General features: G+C 64.7%; 1 protein-coding gene across 1 annotated transcript in view; it reads left to right on the forward strand.

The window, feature by feature from the left end:
- Positions 1-451: 451 nt before the first annotated feature.
- LOC117653417 (thyrotropin-releasing hormone receptor) overlaps positions 452-18,651 on the forward strand; it is a 61,322-nt gene continuing 43,122 nt past the window's right edge. Inside the window, exon 1 of the mRNA XM_034399072.1 lies at positions 452-979. Within this exon, the coding sequence (XP_034254963.1) occupies positions 613-979 (367 nt within the window). The 5' untranslated portion in view covers positions 452-612. The remainder of the gene's footprint in view (positions 980-18,651) is intronic.

The following is an 18,651-nucleotide window of genomic DNA, read 5'->3' on the forward strand; positions in this document are numbered from 1 at the left end:
TCTCTCTCGCACCCACGGGCCGTCCCGTAGGGGTGCGAGAGAGACAGCGCGACGAGGCAGAGGGCGCGGCGCACCTGGCCGCTGCTCTCGTAAAGCGCGCCGCAATAATGGGTCGGTAATGGACGCAATGGACGCCGCGGGGCGACGACCGATTTACCGTGCCGCGCCAACAGTGGAGAGTGGAGGGCGGGGGATGGAATGGCTCGCTAAAAATGCCTTTGTTGTCGCGCTGTCCGCCGGTCCGGTCGGTTTAATCCGTTCCCGTTTCTTCAGCAGATCGCGCTGACGTGTGTGTTCTTCTGTTGCAGGCGCATGCACCAGGGCGCCGGCCGCCCCGCCGGGCCCGCGCCGCCGCCGCCCCCATGCCCCTGAGCCGGCAGTCTGGCCAGGGTAGGGGGAAGGTGCAGGCCGCGGCGCAGGCCGAGGCCCAGGCCGAGGACGACGACGACGAGGAGCCGAGGCCGTGATGCCTGACGGCGTGCAGGCCGCGCAGGCGCAGGCCGTGCAGGCCGTGCTGGGGGCGCCCGGCTGAGTCCTCGGACGTGGCGCCACTGTCACTGGAGTCCTCCGAGTCCTCGCAGCCACCCTGCCGTGCCACCCCTCGATGCCCTCATGATTTCCGCGCTGGCGTCGGTCGCCCTGGCCGCCGACTACGCCAACGCCAGCAGTCTGTCCGGCAATGACTCCCGCAGCGAGGACCTCCTGGCCGAGGGCGCCGAGGGCGGCGGCACCAACGAATTCCCCGGCTACATCCGCACCACCTCCATGGTCTTCTGCATCTTCATCCTGGGCATCGGCGTCATCGGCAACGTCATGGTGCCCCTCGTCATCCTCAAGTCACGCGACATGCGCAACTCCACCAACATCTTCCTCACCAACCTCAGCATCGCCGACCTCATGGTGCTGCTCGTGTGCACGCCCACCGTGCTCGTCGAGGTCAACTCCAAGCCCGAGACGTGGGTCCTCGGCTCCGAGATGTGTGAGTACAGATCCGTTTGGCGACTCGACTCGCGCCGTTCGCGGAACGCGCGAACACGCGCGAAACACGCGGCGCGCAGGTGTCGGGACTGTCGCGCGAGGCGCTCGATCCTGACTCACCTGCTTCGCAGAAAGAAGCTGCCACCGCCGTCTCCGCGGCCAGTTTCGCCGAGCGCCTGGCCAGCCCCGCGACGAGACCCATTAATAACAACGGAGACCCCCGTGCCCCCGCCCCCCTCCCCCGAGCCGTATGCGTTTCAAATCGGCGGGTGACACGGTGACGCACGCTGTCTGAACTCGCGGGGGCCGGGCCGTGCGACCGGCGGACTGCAGACTGATTCCGAGAGTCGTTTTCGTCTCTGTCTCTCTCGCACTCACGGGGCGTCCCCTGTAGGTGCGTGAAAGATGGAGCGACGAGAACGACTCTCGGAGTCGGCCGGCGCCAAATCCACCGAGGCGCGCGCGGGTCACGGAGGCCGCGTATTTCGGCGGGGACTCGCGGGACAGGTTGGCGAACCGACCTCCATTTCAGCGAAAGGCAAAAGGGAAAAAAGGGAAAGTTGAATAGAGCGAGGAATCAAATGTCCGGGCTGCCAATCGTAAACGCGTCCGGCGGGCCGGCGAACCTCTGCGAACCTCTGCGCACCTCTGCGAACCTCTGCGAACCTCGGCGAACCTCTGCGAACCTCGGCGAACCTCTGCGAACCTCTGCGAACCTCTGCGAACCTCTGCGAACCTCTGCGAACCTCTGCGAACCTCTGCGAACCTCTGCGAACCTCTGCGAACCTCTGCGAACCTCTGCGAACCTCGCGCACCGCGTCGAGGAAACGATGATGGACGATGGTCGGGCTGGGCTGGGCCGGCCGTCGCGGGTTGGGCAGGTCATGACATGACGGCACGGCCACGCCACCGCCGGGTATTGAACCCGCGCCAAGGGCAGCCGAGCGCCGCCTGGCCTTGCCCTTACAGTGTACGCGCAGGCCCGCGCCGCCCGCGCGTTTTTATCGTGAACGCGACCGGTCATCGCTTTCTCCGGCACGCGCCAGCGTCTCAAAATAGTAACAAGTAAAGAAACAAGGGGTGGCCCACCGTAAAATTTTGTGTACAAAGATTGTGGGAATGTGCAAGAATGTGCAAGATTTGCCTACTCTCAGGCGTTTCTGCCACCCGAAATTAAATCGCAGTTCAAATTGTGAACAATGATTGAATGTTTTGGAAATTGAAATGCCCCGTCGGGAAGAAGGAACACCAGGGCGACTTTCTGGCGGTGTAGCATCTCCAGCTGCTGTGACTGCTCGGACCTTTCTCGGCGACGCGAGGCTTATTTTGCCTTCGATCAACCGCAGGCGTCTCTTGTTGGCGGGGCGGGGCGGGGCGGGGCGGGGCGGGGCGGGGCGGGGCGGGGCAGGGACGGGCCGGTGCCCCGTTTCCCTCGTCTCCGCGCGGCTCCTCTGGTGGCTTCTATTTCGGTGGTTGGCTGCCTATACGGAGCGGAGCGCAAGGAACAGGTGATCTCCTTCAAGTGCGGTCGATATATCTCAGGACTGTGAGCGAGCAGCACCTTCGACCCCGCCCCGCCCCGCCCCGCCTCGCGCCGCCCCGCCCCGCCCTGCCCCGCCCCGCCCCGTCTCGGCCTGACGCCCTCGACTAATCCAACTCGGCTGTGCGCGATTTTGGTTCGGCCGGCCGTCCCGCTGTCCCGCCTGCAGGCTGATTCTGAACGCTGCTTTCGCCGCTTCGCCGCTCCGTCCCTCACGCAGCCGCGGGGCGTGCCGAGAGGGTGAGAGAGAGACAGCGCGAGGTTCGAGCCCGCCGGAGCGAGGCAGCGAGGTGAGGGCCAGGCGGGCTGCCGGGTCGCCGGCTTTTCGGGCCAATTAGTTTGAGGACGCCCGTCGCCACGCCACTGTAGGAACGGGCGACGAATAATCTGGTCCGCGTCGCCGCGCCATTCCGTCCGAACGGCCGAACGCGGATCGCGCGATTATCCGCGGGAGCGTCTTTGCGCGAGCGCCGTCACCGGGGCGTGCCGGGCGGGGCGGGGCGGGGCGGGGCGGGGCGCAAACCAATAAACACGGCGAGGCAATCAGTACGCCCTCTATTCACGCCCCCCCCCCGCGGACGGAAACGGCAGCGGTCCATAAATTCCTCCCCCAGCAGACTGATTCCGAGAGTCGTTTTCGTCGCTCCGTCTCTCTCACACCTCAACGGGACGCCCTATGAGTGCGAGAGAGACAGAGCGACGGAAACGACTCTTAGTCTGCAGCCCTGCCTTGCCTGCCTGCCGTGCCGCGTGTCGCGCCACGCGACTCCATCGAGTCCGTGGCGGTGGCGGCTTTTGGCAGTGTCGCCGCCGTCGCGCTGCCTCCGTCGTCCGTGCGGCCGTCCGGCGTGGCTTCCGCGCGGACGGAATCGAATGGAATCGAGTCGAATGGAATCATCGCAGTGATGGCCGCGACCCGCCGGCTTTCATTTTATTGGAGTGCACGCGCGCTGGATGCAATTTGCGCAATGCTCGGGGCGGGGCGGGGCGGGGCGGGGTGCGGACAGCAGGGCGCGGCGCCACTGCGCCCAATATATCAGGACGCGACTGCACCGCTGCGCGCTGCGCTCTCCGCGCGGGCCGCACTCGCGCTGCAGGTCCGCCGCGCTGCGTCGCCGCGTCGCGCAGCGGCTGAGAAACTGATTTATTTTCACGAGCCCCGTACGCACGCACCGGGCCTCGGCGAGCACGGCGTCGTCGCAGTGCGCGTCCGCCAGAGTGCCCACTGCGCGCCCCAGCAGACTGATTCCGAGAGTCGCTTTCGTCGCTCTGTCTCTCTCGCACTTATACGGGACGCGCCATGAGTGCGAGAGAGACAGGGGGACTCTCGGAACCAGTCCTCAGGCCGCAGAGAAGGCAGGTGGCCGTTTAGCGCGCCTATTCATAGAAGCAAAGTCACTGTCTTATTAGAGGGCTGGCTGCCCTGGCTGGCCGGCTGGCCTGGCCGCCCTGGCAGGGCCGCCAGCACCCCGCCGTCGTTCTCTTCCCGGAAGCTGCTGGCCGAGGCGGAGATGGCCGCCGAACCCGCCGAACCTCGCCCAGGGCCAAGCCCAGCCGGGTCTATGCTGGGGCTAGTCGGGCTAGTCGAGTCAACAAAATTAACGTCGGCAACTACCGCCACGCCGGCGGGCTGAGGTCCGGCCGAAGCCGCAGTATGCGTTTCGGGTTCGGGGAAGCGGGGGCGGTCCCCTCCTCCTCCTCGCTCTGCTCGGCCACCGACGGTCAACGTCGGAGCGCAGCAGTGCGGGGCGTCGTGTGCCAAGTGCTGCAGTGTGTGGCCACTTTGTGCCGATGTCCGTAGGTTAAGCCCTCTGAGGCGCGCTTCACCCCGAGTGTGTGTTCGTAGTGGACTGTTAGTGTGTTTGTATTGGCCTGCGCGCGCGCCTGTCCGTGTGTTCCTGTGTGTGTGCGGGGAGAGGGGGGGGGCGTACCTCCGCGTCGCCGTCGTCGTCGTGTTGGTGTGTGATTTGCGCACCCGTCCGCCTGTGTCGGTGTGCGTGCGTGTGGCCCCGCTGCGTCTGTGTGCGTGAGGGCCGTGAGGGGCGGCGCGGAAAGTGGGGCGGCGAAACAGGGCTGCTGCTGGGCGGCGCGTGGCTCAGCGCGCTTGACGATTTACGCAAATACTTTAGTTAAGTAAAGAAGGCCGCGCCGCTCCTCCCTCTACAATGTTTGCGGCCGGAGAGGGGGAGGGGGAGGGGACGTCCCCACTGAAAGAAATGAACGGCGGCGGCGACGTCGCAGCCAAGGAGAAGTAGTGGCTTCGCGCGGCCGGCAGACTGGTTCCGAGAGTCGCTTTCGTCGCTTTGTCTCTCTCGCACTCATCGGGCACACCATCGGGCACAGGGTGCGAGAGAGACAGAACGGCGAAAACGACTCTCGGAATCAGTCGTCTGCAGGGAGGCAGCTTGGGCGGAGGCTGCGGCCGCCTCACGCCAGCCGGGCCGCGCTAGGTCCGGGACGGTCCAGGACGGTGTGCGGGTCCGCGCTCCGCGCCGTGCACACATGTTCGCCGGCCGGTCCAATCATTAGGGGGCATTACGAGTTGTATTGCCGCGCGGGTTGCGGTCTGCCGCCAGCCCCGTCTGTCCCGCCTCGAGGATGATGATTGCGTGGTTTTGCAGTGCAGGCCCAGCGAGGGCTGCACACGGTGGGTCAGAAGACCGGCGCAGGCGGCCGAAACTCTAGACGCGTTTTGAGCTCTAGAGTCGCTAAACAGGACTAAAACCGAGCGTGTGACCCCACCAATGGATTCCTCGTTCGGAGACCAATCCGTTGGTGGGGTCACACGTTCATTTCGAGTCCCATTTAGCGACTCTATAGCTCAAATCGCGTCTAGAGTTTTGGCCGCCTGCGCCGGTCTTCTGGCCCACTGTGCTGCAGCCAGGCACGGAGCGCCAGCCATTGACCGTCGGACAAAGGCGGCACGGCGCGGCACGGGTTTTGCAGTGTGCGGCGCGATGGTGCACTCGTCAGCGCCTGCGAGACTCGGGGTAGGCAGCCATGCACAACAGCCGTGCGCGGCGGCGCGCTGTGTTGCCTACCTCGCAGGCGCTTTTTGCTGCCGGAATGGCTGGTGCTGCTGCAGGCCGTCAACAGGTCTGGCGTTTCCTCCCCGGCGAGGTTCCGCGGCGTGGTTCCGGACAACGACGCGCGCCTTCCGGGGCACGTTCCGGGAATTGAGACAAATGCGCCGGGACTGCGGTGTAACTGTGGCGGTCGCTGGCGGTCGCTGGCGGTCGTTGGGTGGCGCAGCCGCGCTGCCCCCGCGCGTCGGCCTGCGCTTTCGCGTTCGCTCGCAGCGGAGCGGCTTTTACGCGAGCCGAACACCTGGCCGGCCGGGCTTGCCTGCACTGCAGTCATCGCTCTGTCTCTCTCGCACCCATGGGGCGTTCCGTAAGGGAGCAAGAGAGAGAGAGAGAGCAGCATTGAAAGCGCAGCGCTCGGAATCGGCCTGCCGCTGCAGCAGGCGGCGGGCGCGGCGGGCCTCACGTCGGCGGCGGGCAGCCTCACTTTGGCGAGACTGTTGCGGCTACACGCTCGGGCCTCGGCGCCTCGACGCGCGTGGCTGAGGTCGTGGCGGCGGCACGGCTGCACCAGAAGACCGATTCCGAAAGTCGTTTTCGTCGCTCTGTCTCTCTCGCACTCATGGGCGCGCCCCGTGCAGGTGCGAGAGAGACAGAGCGACGAGATCGACGCGTGGAATCGGTCTGCAGTGGAGGGCCTTTGCCGTGACCGTGGCCGCTTGCCGTGGCCGCGGGGCCGCGGGGCCTAGGCCCGGCCCGTGTCTTCGTTCACGTGTGGCCCAGTGAACCTTGCCAACCCCGGCCGGCGCCGCTACACTTGCGGTGGGAACCTGCTTGCCAGCGGCGACTCTCGAGCGGCGTCCGCTTTTTATTTGCGAAAGAAAATATGTTTATTTTTTGCGACTACGCTGTCGTTTTAATTATTTTTTTTCTGTTTCGGGCAAAAGTATTAATGCACGCCGAATCCACGAGGCCGCCTCGCCTCGCCTCGACTACAATGCTGTGGAAATTAAAATTTTGGGCCACTGTAGTGGAGCGGAGACGACTAGCCCTTCTTCACTTTACTTAGAGCTAGTTAGGCCCAGTCCCTTTGGGACAGAAGGACGCCCTCTCTGCAGTCCTCGCGGCCAGCGCCTAGTGTATCGCAGGGACCCCCTCCCCCTCCTCCTCCCCCACCCCTTCCCCTCCCCTTCCCCTCCCCTTCCTCCTCCCCCCTCTCCCTCCCCCTCCCCCTCGGTCCTGCTGGTAGCTAACCAGCTGCTGAAGCTGTAATTGGCATACAATTGCTCGCTAGCGCGGACGTGCCGTGGCATTCCATGCCGCCGTGCAGGGACGGCACGGCCCGGGGAGGGGGAGGGGAGGGAGGAGGGGGGAAGGGGAGGGGAGGGGGAAGGGTAGAAGGGTTCTCCATTCAACACAATGTGTAGAGTGCAGAGGAATGCGTAGATTGCACGCCTTGTAAGTGAGAGGGCCTCTGCATCGCCAATAGCCCACACGTACTGTACGGCACCTGCAAAAAAAAAAGAAGTTCAATCGGCAAAGTGCAAAAAGATCAATCGGCCAATTTTTTCTCTTTTAGAAAAGGAAAGTATCTAAAATTGATATGTAAAAGGGTGGTGGGTACTTGCGGTGCGGTGTGTGTGTGTGTGTGTGTGTGTGTGTGCGCGCGCGCGCGCGCGGTGATCTGGCTTCGCTCGACTTGTTCCTGGCCGCGCCATACGCAGGCAGGCAGGCAGTGGGCCGAGTCCGAGCCGGAGGTGCCACGTCGCGCCGTCTCTCTCGCACCCACACGGGGCGAACAACGTGTGCGAGAGAGAGAGGGAGAGAGAGAGAGACTCCTGGCGGGCGGACGCGTCCCGCAGGCAGCATAGGTAGCCACTGGCGTGATGGATGTGCCATTACGCCGCCGCTTTGACGCGCCGGATAAATAATATTCAGATGTAATGGAGACGTGAGTGCGAGAGAGAGAGAGAGAGAGAGAGAGAGAGAGAGAGCTGCCAACTGCCGGTCAAATAAATGGAGCGGTCACCGGCGAGACTTCGCGAGCGCCACTCGCCGGCCGTTGTTGGGCCACGTTCTCGTGACCCACGCACACGACTCCAGCGGGGTCGCTTCCGAAGTGTGCGCCGTCTCTCTCTCTCTCTCTCTCTCTCTCTCTCTCTCTCTCTCTCTCTCTCTCTCTCTCTCTCTCGGGGTGCGAGAGCGACAGACTTCTGCCATCGCCCGCTCCAGCCGGAGGGCAAGGCGAGGAGTGCGACTTCATGGCGCAGGGTCGGTCGACACTTGCAATGTAGTTCAGTGTTAGTGCCCAACAAATTGTGCAATGCGCTTCCTGGGGCGGTCGCTTGGAAGAACAAATACAACGTGACTGACTTTCATTATGGCTGGGCTGACTGGTGATATCGTATCTTTTGGTGCCACCCGAGCGTTAACGGAATCAACGTAGCAAGACGTGCGACTGGAATCTTCAGTGTACCAGCACTGGGGCGCTCTTGGGAGGCCCTGAGATGCCTTTCGGATGGACTGGTCCAGAAATACTCCGGCCGGAACTCGGCACGTGTTCCCTCCAGCGCGCCCTTTGCGTTTCCGGGGTGCTGTACTGTACCCAAGAAAGAGACTTGCCGTGCACATGGATATTACGGTGCCCGAATTCCCTTTCCCCCACCACCTCCCACTCCGCCCCGGCCAAATCGTTCCGCGCGCAAAGCGGGAAAGATGAAAGGACCTGCTGGCTGCGCAGCGTGCGGCGGCGCGGCGCGGCAAGCCGTGTCACACTGGAGGAACAAAAACAACATCAGCATTAATGACAAAAACACACACACACGCGTGCACCGCCTCGCACCGCGGGGCAGGCCGTGGGGCCCTGGAGCAAGAAACGCGGAGCAAAAGTTAAGGAGCTGAACCGCCGCCTGTTCTCTCAGTCGAGCGGCGAGCGGTCACCGGGAGCGCCAGGCCAGACGTGCGGCCGACGGCGGCGACCCCCGGCCCCGCCGGCCCGGCCATGAAAAGATGATTATCATTACACTGTAGGTCCCGGGTACCGCGTGCGTACACCTGCGTTCAAGCCCTGTCTTGTCGGCCGGGGGGCAAACAAAACCACCCTTTGCGCTCCACCAATGACGCCCTTTTGGGCCCTGCGGCCGCCGCTTCTATATAGGAGCAGTTCTCGGGGAACGACCCCCCTTAAACAATAGTTGGGGAAAGGTCGTCCCTTTTGCACTTTTGCGGGGCCGGGTGCTGGGCCAATGAACGCGGGGGTTGGAGGGAGACGGCTTGTCCGGCCCCCAAAGGAGCACTTTTGGGGCCCCGAATGGACATTCGGTCGTTGTTCTGGGTCCTCGGGGCACTGAGTTCCCCGGGGTCCGGGCGGGGGCCCCGGGGGCGACGGCCACCTCGCGTCCCCGACTCGCCCTGGCCTCGCGGGCCGCGGCGCGGGGTCGTAAAAGGGGCACGTCGTTTTCGCTCGCCTCCTCCAATTTACGGAGCAGGGGGTCCCTCTAGAACTCCGGGGCGTGCGGAGAGCGCGGGTGGGGGGAGCGGGGGCCGCGCCAATCTGATGGAGCACTGGAGCCCTCTGAATGGTCCTGATTGCGCGTCGTTGTCTCTGGGTCCTCGGAGTCCCGAGTCGGAGTCCCGAGTCGGAGGGCCGCTGGGTCGGCCGGCGTCGCTGTCAGGACTCGCGCCGGGCCTCGCGAGGCCGCTCGCGTCGTCGTCAACAAGTCCACTCTTCTCCTCTCTTCTCTATTCACAGGAGGAGGCTCGCCGTAGAAGGCTCCGGAATGTTTGCTAAGTGAGAGAGCGCCGTGAGGGCAGCGCGAAGCAGCGCCATGTAGACATCAATCACAGAAGGACCCGGCGGACGGACGCACAGACGGACGGACAGACGGACAGACAGACATTTTGGTCAGGTCGGCTCCGGCCGGGCTGGCTGGCCCGTGTCGCGGTGATGGCGGTGGGCGAACTGAATCTTAATTCCGCGTTTCGCGGCTGCGCGGCTCGCCACGGCCCGGCGGGGTCGCGCGGCCCGCCTCTTAATTGGAGATGAATACTTTCTCGGAGCTCGTTACGCGCCGCGCTAATGTGATAATCAGCCCTGCAATTTTACGGTGGCGGCGGTCGGTCGCCGGCCACGTGGCCTCAGGGAGTGGCGCGGCGACGTGTCGCGTTGACGCGCATGGCGTCACGGCGCCGCGCGTGGGGCCCAGCGACCCCGCAGCGGCCCGCCCGGTCCAGCCAGTTTAATCTGCTGTATTTCACGGCCTCTTATTCGCCATCATTCCGGTAATTTATCGCCGTGCTCCCGGCCGCGGAGTGAATAGAACGCCCCGCCCCGCCCCGGCCGGCGCTGGACCCCACGGAGGTGTTGATGGCCGCCGGGGTGCCGGCCGGCGCGCCCGCCGTGCCGCGATCACTCCTTCTTCACTCAAACTAGCAACTTTTCCCATCAACTGCTCGTTTGGTTGGCCAATAAGGGAGGGGAGCGACTCGGCGGTCGGCGGCGCGGCGGCCCTTTCCTTTCCGGAGGTGGGCGTCATCCTGCCGAGGAGTCCGAAACGTCGCTCTGTCTCTCTCGCACCCACACGGGACGCCCCGTGAGTGCGAGAGAGACGGAGCGACGAAAGCGACTCTCGGAGTCAGTGTGCCGTCCCCCGCCTCGCCGCCGCCCGTCCCCGGAGCGGCCCGTCGCCGACCTCGGCGGCGCTGCAGCTTGCTGCCCGGCGTGGCGTGGGCGGGGGTTGGCTTGCATATTGCAGCGACTGCGCCGCGGACGCATCGCGCGAGGATCGGCCCGCCGCACAGCGGGCCAGAAGACCGGTGGAGGCGGCCAAAACTCTAGACGCGTTTTGAGCTCCAGAGTCGCTAAATTGGGACTCGAACCGAACGTGTGACCCCACCAATGGATTGCTCTCCGAACGAGGAATCCATTGGTGGAGTCACACATTCGGTTCGAGTCCTATTTTGCGACTCTGGAGCTGAAAACGCGTCTAGAGTTTTGGCCGCCTCCACCGGTCTTCTGGCCCACTGTGCGCCGGCCCGCCCGCCGAGAGATTCAACGCCGTCTGTCTCTCTCGCACTCACGGAGTCAGGGACCACCGTTGGGAATCCACCTGCGGGACGGAGCCACTGCTCACTAGCTTAGGAACACCATCATAGCCTGTCGGGTTCGCAGCATGCGAGTCGGCGCGGCGGCGCGGTGTTTGGCAGCAGCGAGTTAGAGCAATTCCGGGAGACTAAAGGCAACCGGATACCCCGCGGCAGGTGTGCAGTTATTTGACGGGACTGGCGGATTAAGGCTAGCCGCGGCGGCGGCGCGTTGTATTCTCTCACTCCGAACAGTGTGCTACTATCGTCGCTCTGTCTCTCTCGCACCACTGCGGACGGCCCTTGTGCGCGAGAGGGACAGAGCGACGAAATGGCGCACTGTTTGGGAAGCAGCTCGCTGTGGGTGTGGCGGCTGGCGGGCACGTGCTTTACGGCCGAAAGTGTTTCGCTTTCGCGGGAGGTCCCCGTCTTTCGTCCTCGTCGTCGTGGCGGTCCTGGCCGCGTGGGTGTCCGGAGACACGGAGCCACACCGCACACACCGAGTCAGTTTGCTGGCACTCGGGACGCAGCGCCATATCGGGCTGCCGCCCGCCCCGCCCCGCCCCGCCCCGCCGCGCCCCGCCCCGCCCGACGCCACCATGTCAAAAGTCAACTCATTCCCAGCCCGGCGTCGCGCAAGTTCGCCCATCCGGCGACTGAGTCATGAGGCGGCGGTATTGGAGGCTGCGCGTCCGCCTCATTGGTTGGCGGTGACGTCACTGCCGCGCTCTTCTTGGGGCCAAAGGGCTATCGATCAAACTATCGACCATCGGCCATCTACCGGCGAGCAAAGGCGGAGCGGGCGGAGCGCGCGGAGCGGGCACGCATCAAACACGCGTCGACCTGACGCCGTCCGCCCCGCCCCGCCCCGCCCCCGCCCCGCCCCGCCCCGCCCCGCCCCGCCGGACCGGGCCCTAGATCAGTTTGACAGGCCGCTGGCCGCGCCGCTCCGGGCCGGCCAAACTCCGCGTGCAGGCCCAGCAGGCTTAGGCCGCATTCTGGAAATGGACCTCATTGAGCCCGCAGTGCCTTGATTCCCACAGTCGTTTTCGTCGCTCGGTGTCCCTCGCACCTATACGGGTGAACCCATGAGTGCAAGAGAGACAGAGCGACGAAAACGTCTCCCGGAATCAGTCTGCTGCTCGGCCTGCTCGATGACGTCGCTCTGTCTGCCAACCGAGAGCACAACAAGCGGGGCATGAACCGCAAGGCGCGGCGCTGCATTGCCCAGGCATTGCCGCTATGGCTTGTCGGCTCGTCGATGGAGGGCCAGCTGCAGACTGATTCCGAGAGTCGTTTTGGTCGCTCTGTCTCTCTCGCACCCACACGGGGCGCCCCATGAGTGCGAGAGAGACAGAGCGACCAAGACGACTCTCGGAATCAGTCCACTGGGGCCGGCCGGCCGCGGCGCCGAGGAGCCCGGCGGGGGGCGCACTCTGCGCACTCTGCGCACTCACCTTGCGCCCCGCCCCGCCCCGCCCCGCCCCGCCCCGCCCCGCCGAGAGTACATATGGACATGCGGTGATTGGCCAACAGATGGTCGCTCATGCCGCCAATTACAGCGAGGCATCCCAGGCCGTCCCAGGCCGTCCCAGGCGGGGCGCAGGGCCGCAGGGCACCGCGGCTAGGGTCACCGGAGCGCGGGGGCGGACGGCGGAGCGCGCGGACGTCGGCCGCGGGGTCGCGACCCCCCGCGAGGCGCGCGAGGCCCTGCCCGTCGTGCCCGTCACGGCGAGTGGGTGCGAGTGGGTGGGCCTAGGCGATAGTTCCACGGCACTGCGCTTAAGCGGCGGCGTCGTCTCACATGTCGCTGCGCTTCTTTTTATTTTCGCTCCATCTCGCTCGCTGTCCTTTCTTTTTTACGAGAGCGTCGCCGTCGTCTCGGCCCACAATGCACCGCACCACACCTCCCCTGTCAGTCAGGCACGCCGATGAGTTCGGCAACGCTCGGAGAGACCCGAGAGAACGACCCGGCCGGCACACCGTGCACACCTGGGACCGACCGAGCACCGAGGCACCGCCGGGCACCGCGCTCGGATCGTAATGGACCACCTTGTTGCAATTTTTTTTCGGCATTGTTGCTGGAGGCATGACGCGCAAATATGCTGCAGGTGCATTCCGCAGGCGATGACGGATTGCAAAGAGAGAGAGACAGACAGAGAGACAGAGAGGAAAGGAGAAGGAGAGGGAGAGAAATTTTCAGTTTTGAAACTGCCGTTGTGACTCGGACCGCTCTGTCTGTCCACTAAATATTGACCATCACCGGCACAGGCAGCACGGGCGAGCACAGCAGTGACGCGCACAATACAATTCAGTTTGAGTCCTCGCGCGGGAGTTGGGACTGGCCGACCGTGCTCAGGGCGGCTTACACCTGTACGCCATTCAGGTCGGAAACCCTCCACGTGCACGCCGCTGTCAACTTGTGCGGCCCTGTCCTGGCCTGGCCGGGCCCCGGCCCTGCACAGTGGGCCAGAAGACCGGTGGAGGCGGCCAAAACTCTAGACGCGTTTTCAGCTCCAGAGTCGCTAAATGGGACTCGAACCCAACGTGTGACCCCACCAATGGATTCCTCGTTCGGTGAGTAATCCATTGGTGGGGTCACCGGTTCGGTTCGATTCCCATTTAGCGACTCTGGAGCTCAAAACGCGTCTAGAGTTTTGGCCGCCTCCACCGGTCTTCTGGCCCACTGTGCCCTGGGTACCCGGCAGGACATAAATCCGGCTTCAGCGGTCCGAAAAACATGCAGTTATGCATTGGGTCGAGTGCTGCGAGGCTGTGAACTTGTTATCGATGTCCAGTCGGTCGGTATCGTTCTGCCTGTCGCGTCGGTCACGTTCGGTGCTGGCGGCACGTGCTCCGGGCACGCGTGCCGCGGGCAGCGGGGACCCATTCAGCCGGCCGATGGACTCGGCGTGCACACTGTGCACACGGCCGCGGAAAGCGGCGCAAAGCCACTCAGTCAACTGAAGGGCTTTTCAACACGTAACAGTGAAACTCTCTCAAGACTCTCCCGCGGCCGAGAAAATTTTCGGGAATCAGTCAGGCGCGCCGGTCCGGCAGGGTGCAGCGCCGCGGAGGACGCGAAGTAGACCGTGTTGTCGTCGACGTCTGATTAAACGGCGCTACTTTTGATAAGTTGTTTGGCGTTCGGCCCGGGCCTCCTTTTTCGTCGTCGGCCCCGCTCCGCCTCACCTGCAGCGCGCGGCGTCGGACTCTGGACCGCGGCGGACGTGGTGCACTGCATCACGCAGCTCGACGCAGACGGGCAGACCGGGTCCGCGGTCCCGCAGTCGCTCTGTCTCTCTCACACTCAAAGGGCGTACTTATGGGTGCGAGAGAGACAGAGCGACGACTCTCGGTCCGCTGCCGCGCCTCTGAAAGCACGCTGGAAGCTCGCTGGAGCTGGAGGCGGCCCGTCTGGACGTCGTTGGCAAGCCGGGCACGCCACACGCACGCAGGGAGGGAAGGGGGGGGGGGGCGCCGGGAATCTGTCTGGAAATGATGCATCGCGGCAGCCGCGGCCGGTGACAAGCGCGGAGCGACGCGGCCCAGCTGACAGGCAGCCTGCCGGCGTCCGGGACGTCCTGCAGGACCGGCAGGGAGGGGAGGGCGTGCCCCGAGCGTCTTCCTTATTCCGAGTGAAATCCGGCCGAGACAGGCGAGGCTGGCCCGCCTAGCCGAGCCGCCTCGAAATGAAGCAACGCGCCACAGCCTCGTTCCGAAGAGCAGTGCTTTCGTCGCTGTGTCTTTCTCGCAACGCTACGAAACGCGTCTTCAGTGCGAGAGAGACAGAAGCACTGTTCGGACCCTGCCGCTGAGATCCCGAGGCACTAAGTGCGTCATTGGCAGCGACTTGCAGTGGGGCCGCGATTCAGGCGGGCCGTGAGGACGGGAGGACCGAGAGGACCGTCCGCAGGACACACACGGCCCGGCAGACGTGAGCGGCAGCCCAAAGTGGCGGCCAGCAAACTGATTCCGAGAGTCGTTTTCGTCGCTCTGTCTCCCTCGCGCCTGTACGGGACGCCGCGTGAGTGCGAGAGAGACAGAGCGACTCCCGGAATCAGTCTGCAGGGCGGCAAGGCCCACCGGCCGAGCGGCAGTGTAGTGGCCCGGCAGCTGGAAGGCTAAGGCTGGAACTCTGGAACTGGAGTGGCGGGACGTGGCCGATGGCGTCCACGTGTGGAGCCGCGGCCGGCCTGCCCTGGGCCTGCCCCCACCTGCCGAAGGGAGCCGCGGTGGCCTTCAACGAGGCCGTGCTGGCGGACCCCAGCCGCACTATGAGGGCAGCGGGTCGCCGCCGTGGAATAGGACGCCTAGGACGGTTACGACGTGTTAAACTACAAGAAGGGCCACGGCCACTCCGAACGGCCCAGCCACCCGGCCGTCGACGCGTACCTGGAAGCGACGTGACGCCGCGCGGGCCCTCGGTACCCGGAAGAGGGCCTTGCACAGTGGGCCAGCGGACCGGAGGAGGCGGCCACAACGCTATAGACGCGTTTTGAGCTTCAAAATCGCTGAACTGGACTCGAACCGAGCATGTGACCCCACCAATAGATTCCTCGTTCGGAGAGCAATCTATCGGTGGGGTCACACGTTCGGTTCGAGTCCCATTTAGCGAATCTGGAGCTCAAAACGCGTCCGGGGTTTTGGCCGCCTCCACCGGTCTTCTGGCCCACGGTGCCTCGGTGACGCCGCGTGTGGCGGGCACGCTCTGTTTGATGCGGCCCCGCTGCTTTCTTCTCCCAGCGCGTATGCCAAGTCGTTTCATTAAGAGTTGGCGGAATGGCGGATTGGAAACGGAGTGGACCGCGACGGCCGCGACGCCGACGTGACGGGGACGCCATGACAGCCCTGCTGTTGGCGTCGCCGTTTCAACTTCGGAAACAATTAGCGATTGGTCGGCGTTGGGAAGAGCGGCGCGCTGATTGGCTGCCGGTGACGTGTGGCCGCGACGAGGGGAACTCGAAAAAACTCGAAAACCAGAACAAGAAGAAGGAGAAATCCGCCACGTCCGGGACGGTGCATCTCCGCGTCGTGCCGCGCGCTGCTGACGTTCGACGCGTCCTCAAGTCAAGCCGTGCCGGGCAAAGCGGGGCAAAGCCTGCTGCTTATTTTCAAGCCGTTGTTGATTTTCACTCTCATTTCCATAGACCAGGCCCCGCCATGCTCCGCGCGCAGCCAGCGCACCACTCCCCGCTCCAGCGCCACGCCCCTCCACGCCCCGCTCGCCCGCCTGAGTTCGAGCGCCGCGCCGCTTCAGGCCGGGTAAAGCCCCCCGAACGTGTTCGTCACAGTCTACCCTTTGTGCCGCCCCGCCCCGCCCCGCCCCGCCCCGCCCCGCCCCGCCCCGCCCCGCCCTCGGTTGGCGGACGGCCAAATGTATGACCGGCTCGTCTTCCCTTCGGTCCAGCTTTTAGCGCTGCGTGACGTGCTGCCGGACGGCCGGTGCCGCCGTGCTTCGCTTGCTCCGCTTTGCGTGTCGTGACGCCGTGTGCTGTGCTTCCTCGTGAGCCGCCAGCGCCGCGCCTCCGCCATGCTCGCCGTGGACGTGGCGACGCCGAACACACCACCCGCGCACCGGCCGCGAGGTAAACAAACGGGGGAGTTCGGTTTAACGTTCGACGAGCATCCCGGTAGACGGATTCCGCGAGAGTCATCTTCGTCGTGCTGTCTCTCTCGCACCTATACGGGGTGCCCCATGAGTGCGAGAGAGACAGAGCGACGAAAGCGACTCTCGCGGAATCAGTCTAGATGGCCCGGCGGCGCCCCGTCCCGTCGTGAGTCCGGCGAAGTCGGCGCTTGTCACTCACCCGCAAGGCCGCGGCGGCGTGCGCAGGTGAGGGACGTGGACGCGATATTGAAAAGAGAGAAACGCGGAAAGCAAATCGAGTCGGGCGAGGGCAAGCGCTTTCCGCGAGTGGGAGCGGCGAGCGGCTGCTTTATTGGGGCGGACGTACAACAAGTTGTTGTTTGGACACGCGGCTGGTTTCGAGAATGACGGAATTCCCTCATTTCACCGGGCATGGCGGCGTGTGCGCGCCGTTTGCAAGCAGTTTGTGTCACGTTTGTGAGTGTGTTAGTGTATGTGTGAGAGGGAGAGAGAGAGAGAGAGAGAGAGAGAGCGAGAGAGAGAGAGAGAGAGAGAGAGAGAGAGAGAGAGAGCGAGAGAGCGTCGCGCTCTTGGCGTGGGCGACGCGTGGCACTGGGCCAGGCGCGGCTTGCGCGGCGTGGCGGGCGTGGCCGTGTCTCTCGCGTCGCGACGGCCCACTGCAACAACCACCGCGACCGCGTGGAGCCCGCGGAGGCCGTCGCGGAGGCCCCCCGACAAAGCGCGCGGTGCGTCGCCCTTTCCGTTGTAAACTTGCACCATTCCCGGGCGTGCCGCCTCGCCTTGCCAGGGCCTCCAGGGCCTCCGGGGCCGCGGCCATCGGAAACTTGCTCCCCATTTGTGGCTTGATGCCCCCCGGGGGATTATTGAAATCCGGTGGCGCGGGTCACGCGCGCATAGGCCCCGCCAAAGGCCCGGCCCAGGCCGCCGTAGGCCCGGCCGCGCGAGGCGGCCAGGCCGAAATTTGTGCCATTTTATTGCACTTCTTTACGACGTGGCGGACGGACACGGCCCGGAATGGACTGCTCTGTTATAAAGCGGGGCCGAAACGGCACCAAAATTGCATGCGTCTTCGGCGTGGAATTGGGCGGGGAGGGGGGGGGTCGTCGTCGCGACGCCGGAGGGGTGATTGGGCCGCGTGCGGAACGGCGCCGTCGGCGGCGTCGCCGTGCCTCTCGGACCCCCGGCGGCGGCCCGGCTCGGCGCCGAGGCCTCGGACGCGCCCCGAGTGCCGGGCGGCGATTGAGTAATCTGACCAGACGGGGAAATGACATCGGACATAAGGTCGGCGAGGGTCTCGGCGGAGACGAGGGCCGAGGCCGGCGACGAGGAAGTCCGGGGCGTCCTCCACGCCGGGCCAGGACGGCGGCGTCGGCACAGTCGTAAACGGCGCCACCGTCGTCCACCGAGGAGCTCGAAGAGCGCTCGATTATCGCCGAACCACGGGAACCGTTTTCAATGCCGCCCTCGTGCTGGCTGATCCCGAGAGTCGTCTTCGTCGCTGTCCTTTTCGCACCCATGCGGGACGCCCCAGTGAGTGCGAGAGAGACAGAGCGACGAAAACGACTCTCGGGATCAGTCTGCTGGTGCGAGGGAGTCGCGGACGCGGTTTGGCCGTGTGTCCGACCGTCGCGGCGACAAGCTGCTCGTCGTCCTGCCCGTCGTCGGGAAGGTCATCGCTCCGCCTCGCTCCGCCTGCTGCGGTTTTCGGTCTCGGTGCGCTGCTTTACTGCCGCGCCCTGACCGCCGCCGTAAAGCCGGCGCTGCACGAGGCCAAGTAGTGCGAGGGCCACGCCGCCACTACACTAGCGCCGCGCACAGAGCCGGCCGGCAGTGCGTCACTCGCCGGCACCAGGCATTATCGGTTCTCTTTGAAGCCAACGCTACCAGTGTGCCTCTCGCAGGACGACCCACGCCGACGGCCCGGCCGACGGCCAACCCGCGTCAAAGGGGCACCACCGGGAAACACCGGCTCGAGGAAAACGCGGAAGGCTTTGTTGGGGAAAGGGATACCGTTGTTGGAGGTGTTCATTACCACCTCCTGATCCCGAGAGTCGTTTCCGTCGCTCTGTCTCTCTCGCACCCATACGGGACGCCCCATGAGTGGGACAGAGCGACGAGTGCGACTCTCGGAGTCAGTCTGCAGGGCAGAACTGCCCAGCGCTTTAGAACTTGGCGCGGTATAATTGAACCCAGGAACAGCAGGAACCGATACGAAACGCCAGACTTCGGAAAAAGAACATCACTTTTTGTCCAACTTTGCTACGCTTATGCTCCCAAACTAGCTATGGTTAAGGAGTTCCCGGGCGGGGCTTAGTCGGTCCAGGCCCTGGCCCTTGACCACAGCCAAATTGAACGCTGCCAATTCCGCAACAATCAGAAATTCAATTCCTTTTTTGGCCAACTTTGCAGGCTGCGGC

This window comes from Thrips palmi, unplaced genomic scaffold, assembly GCF_012932325.1.
Source record: "Thrips palmi isolate BJ-2018 unplaced genomic scaffold, TpBJ-2018v1 HiC_scaffold_8, whole genome shotgun sequence".
Classification (NCBI taxonomy): domain Eukaryota; kingdom Metazoa; phylum Arthropoda; class Insecta; order Thysanoptera; family Thripidae; genus Thrips; species Thrips palmi.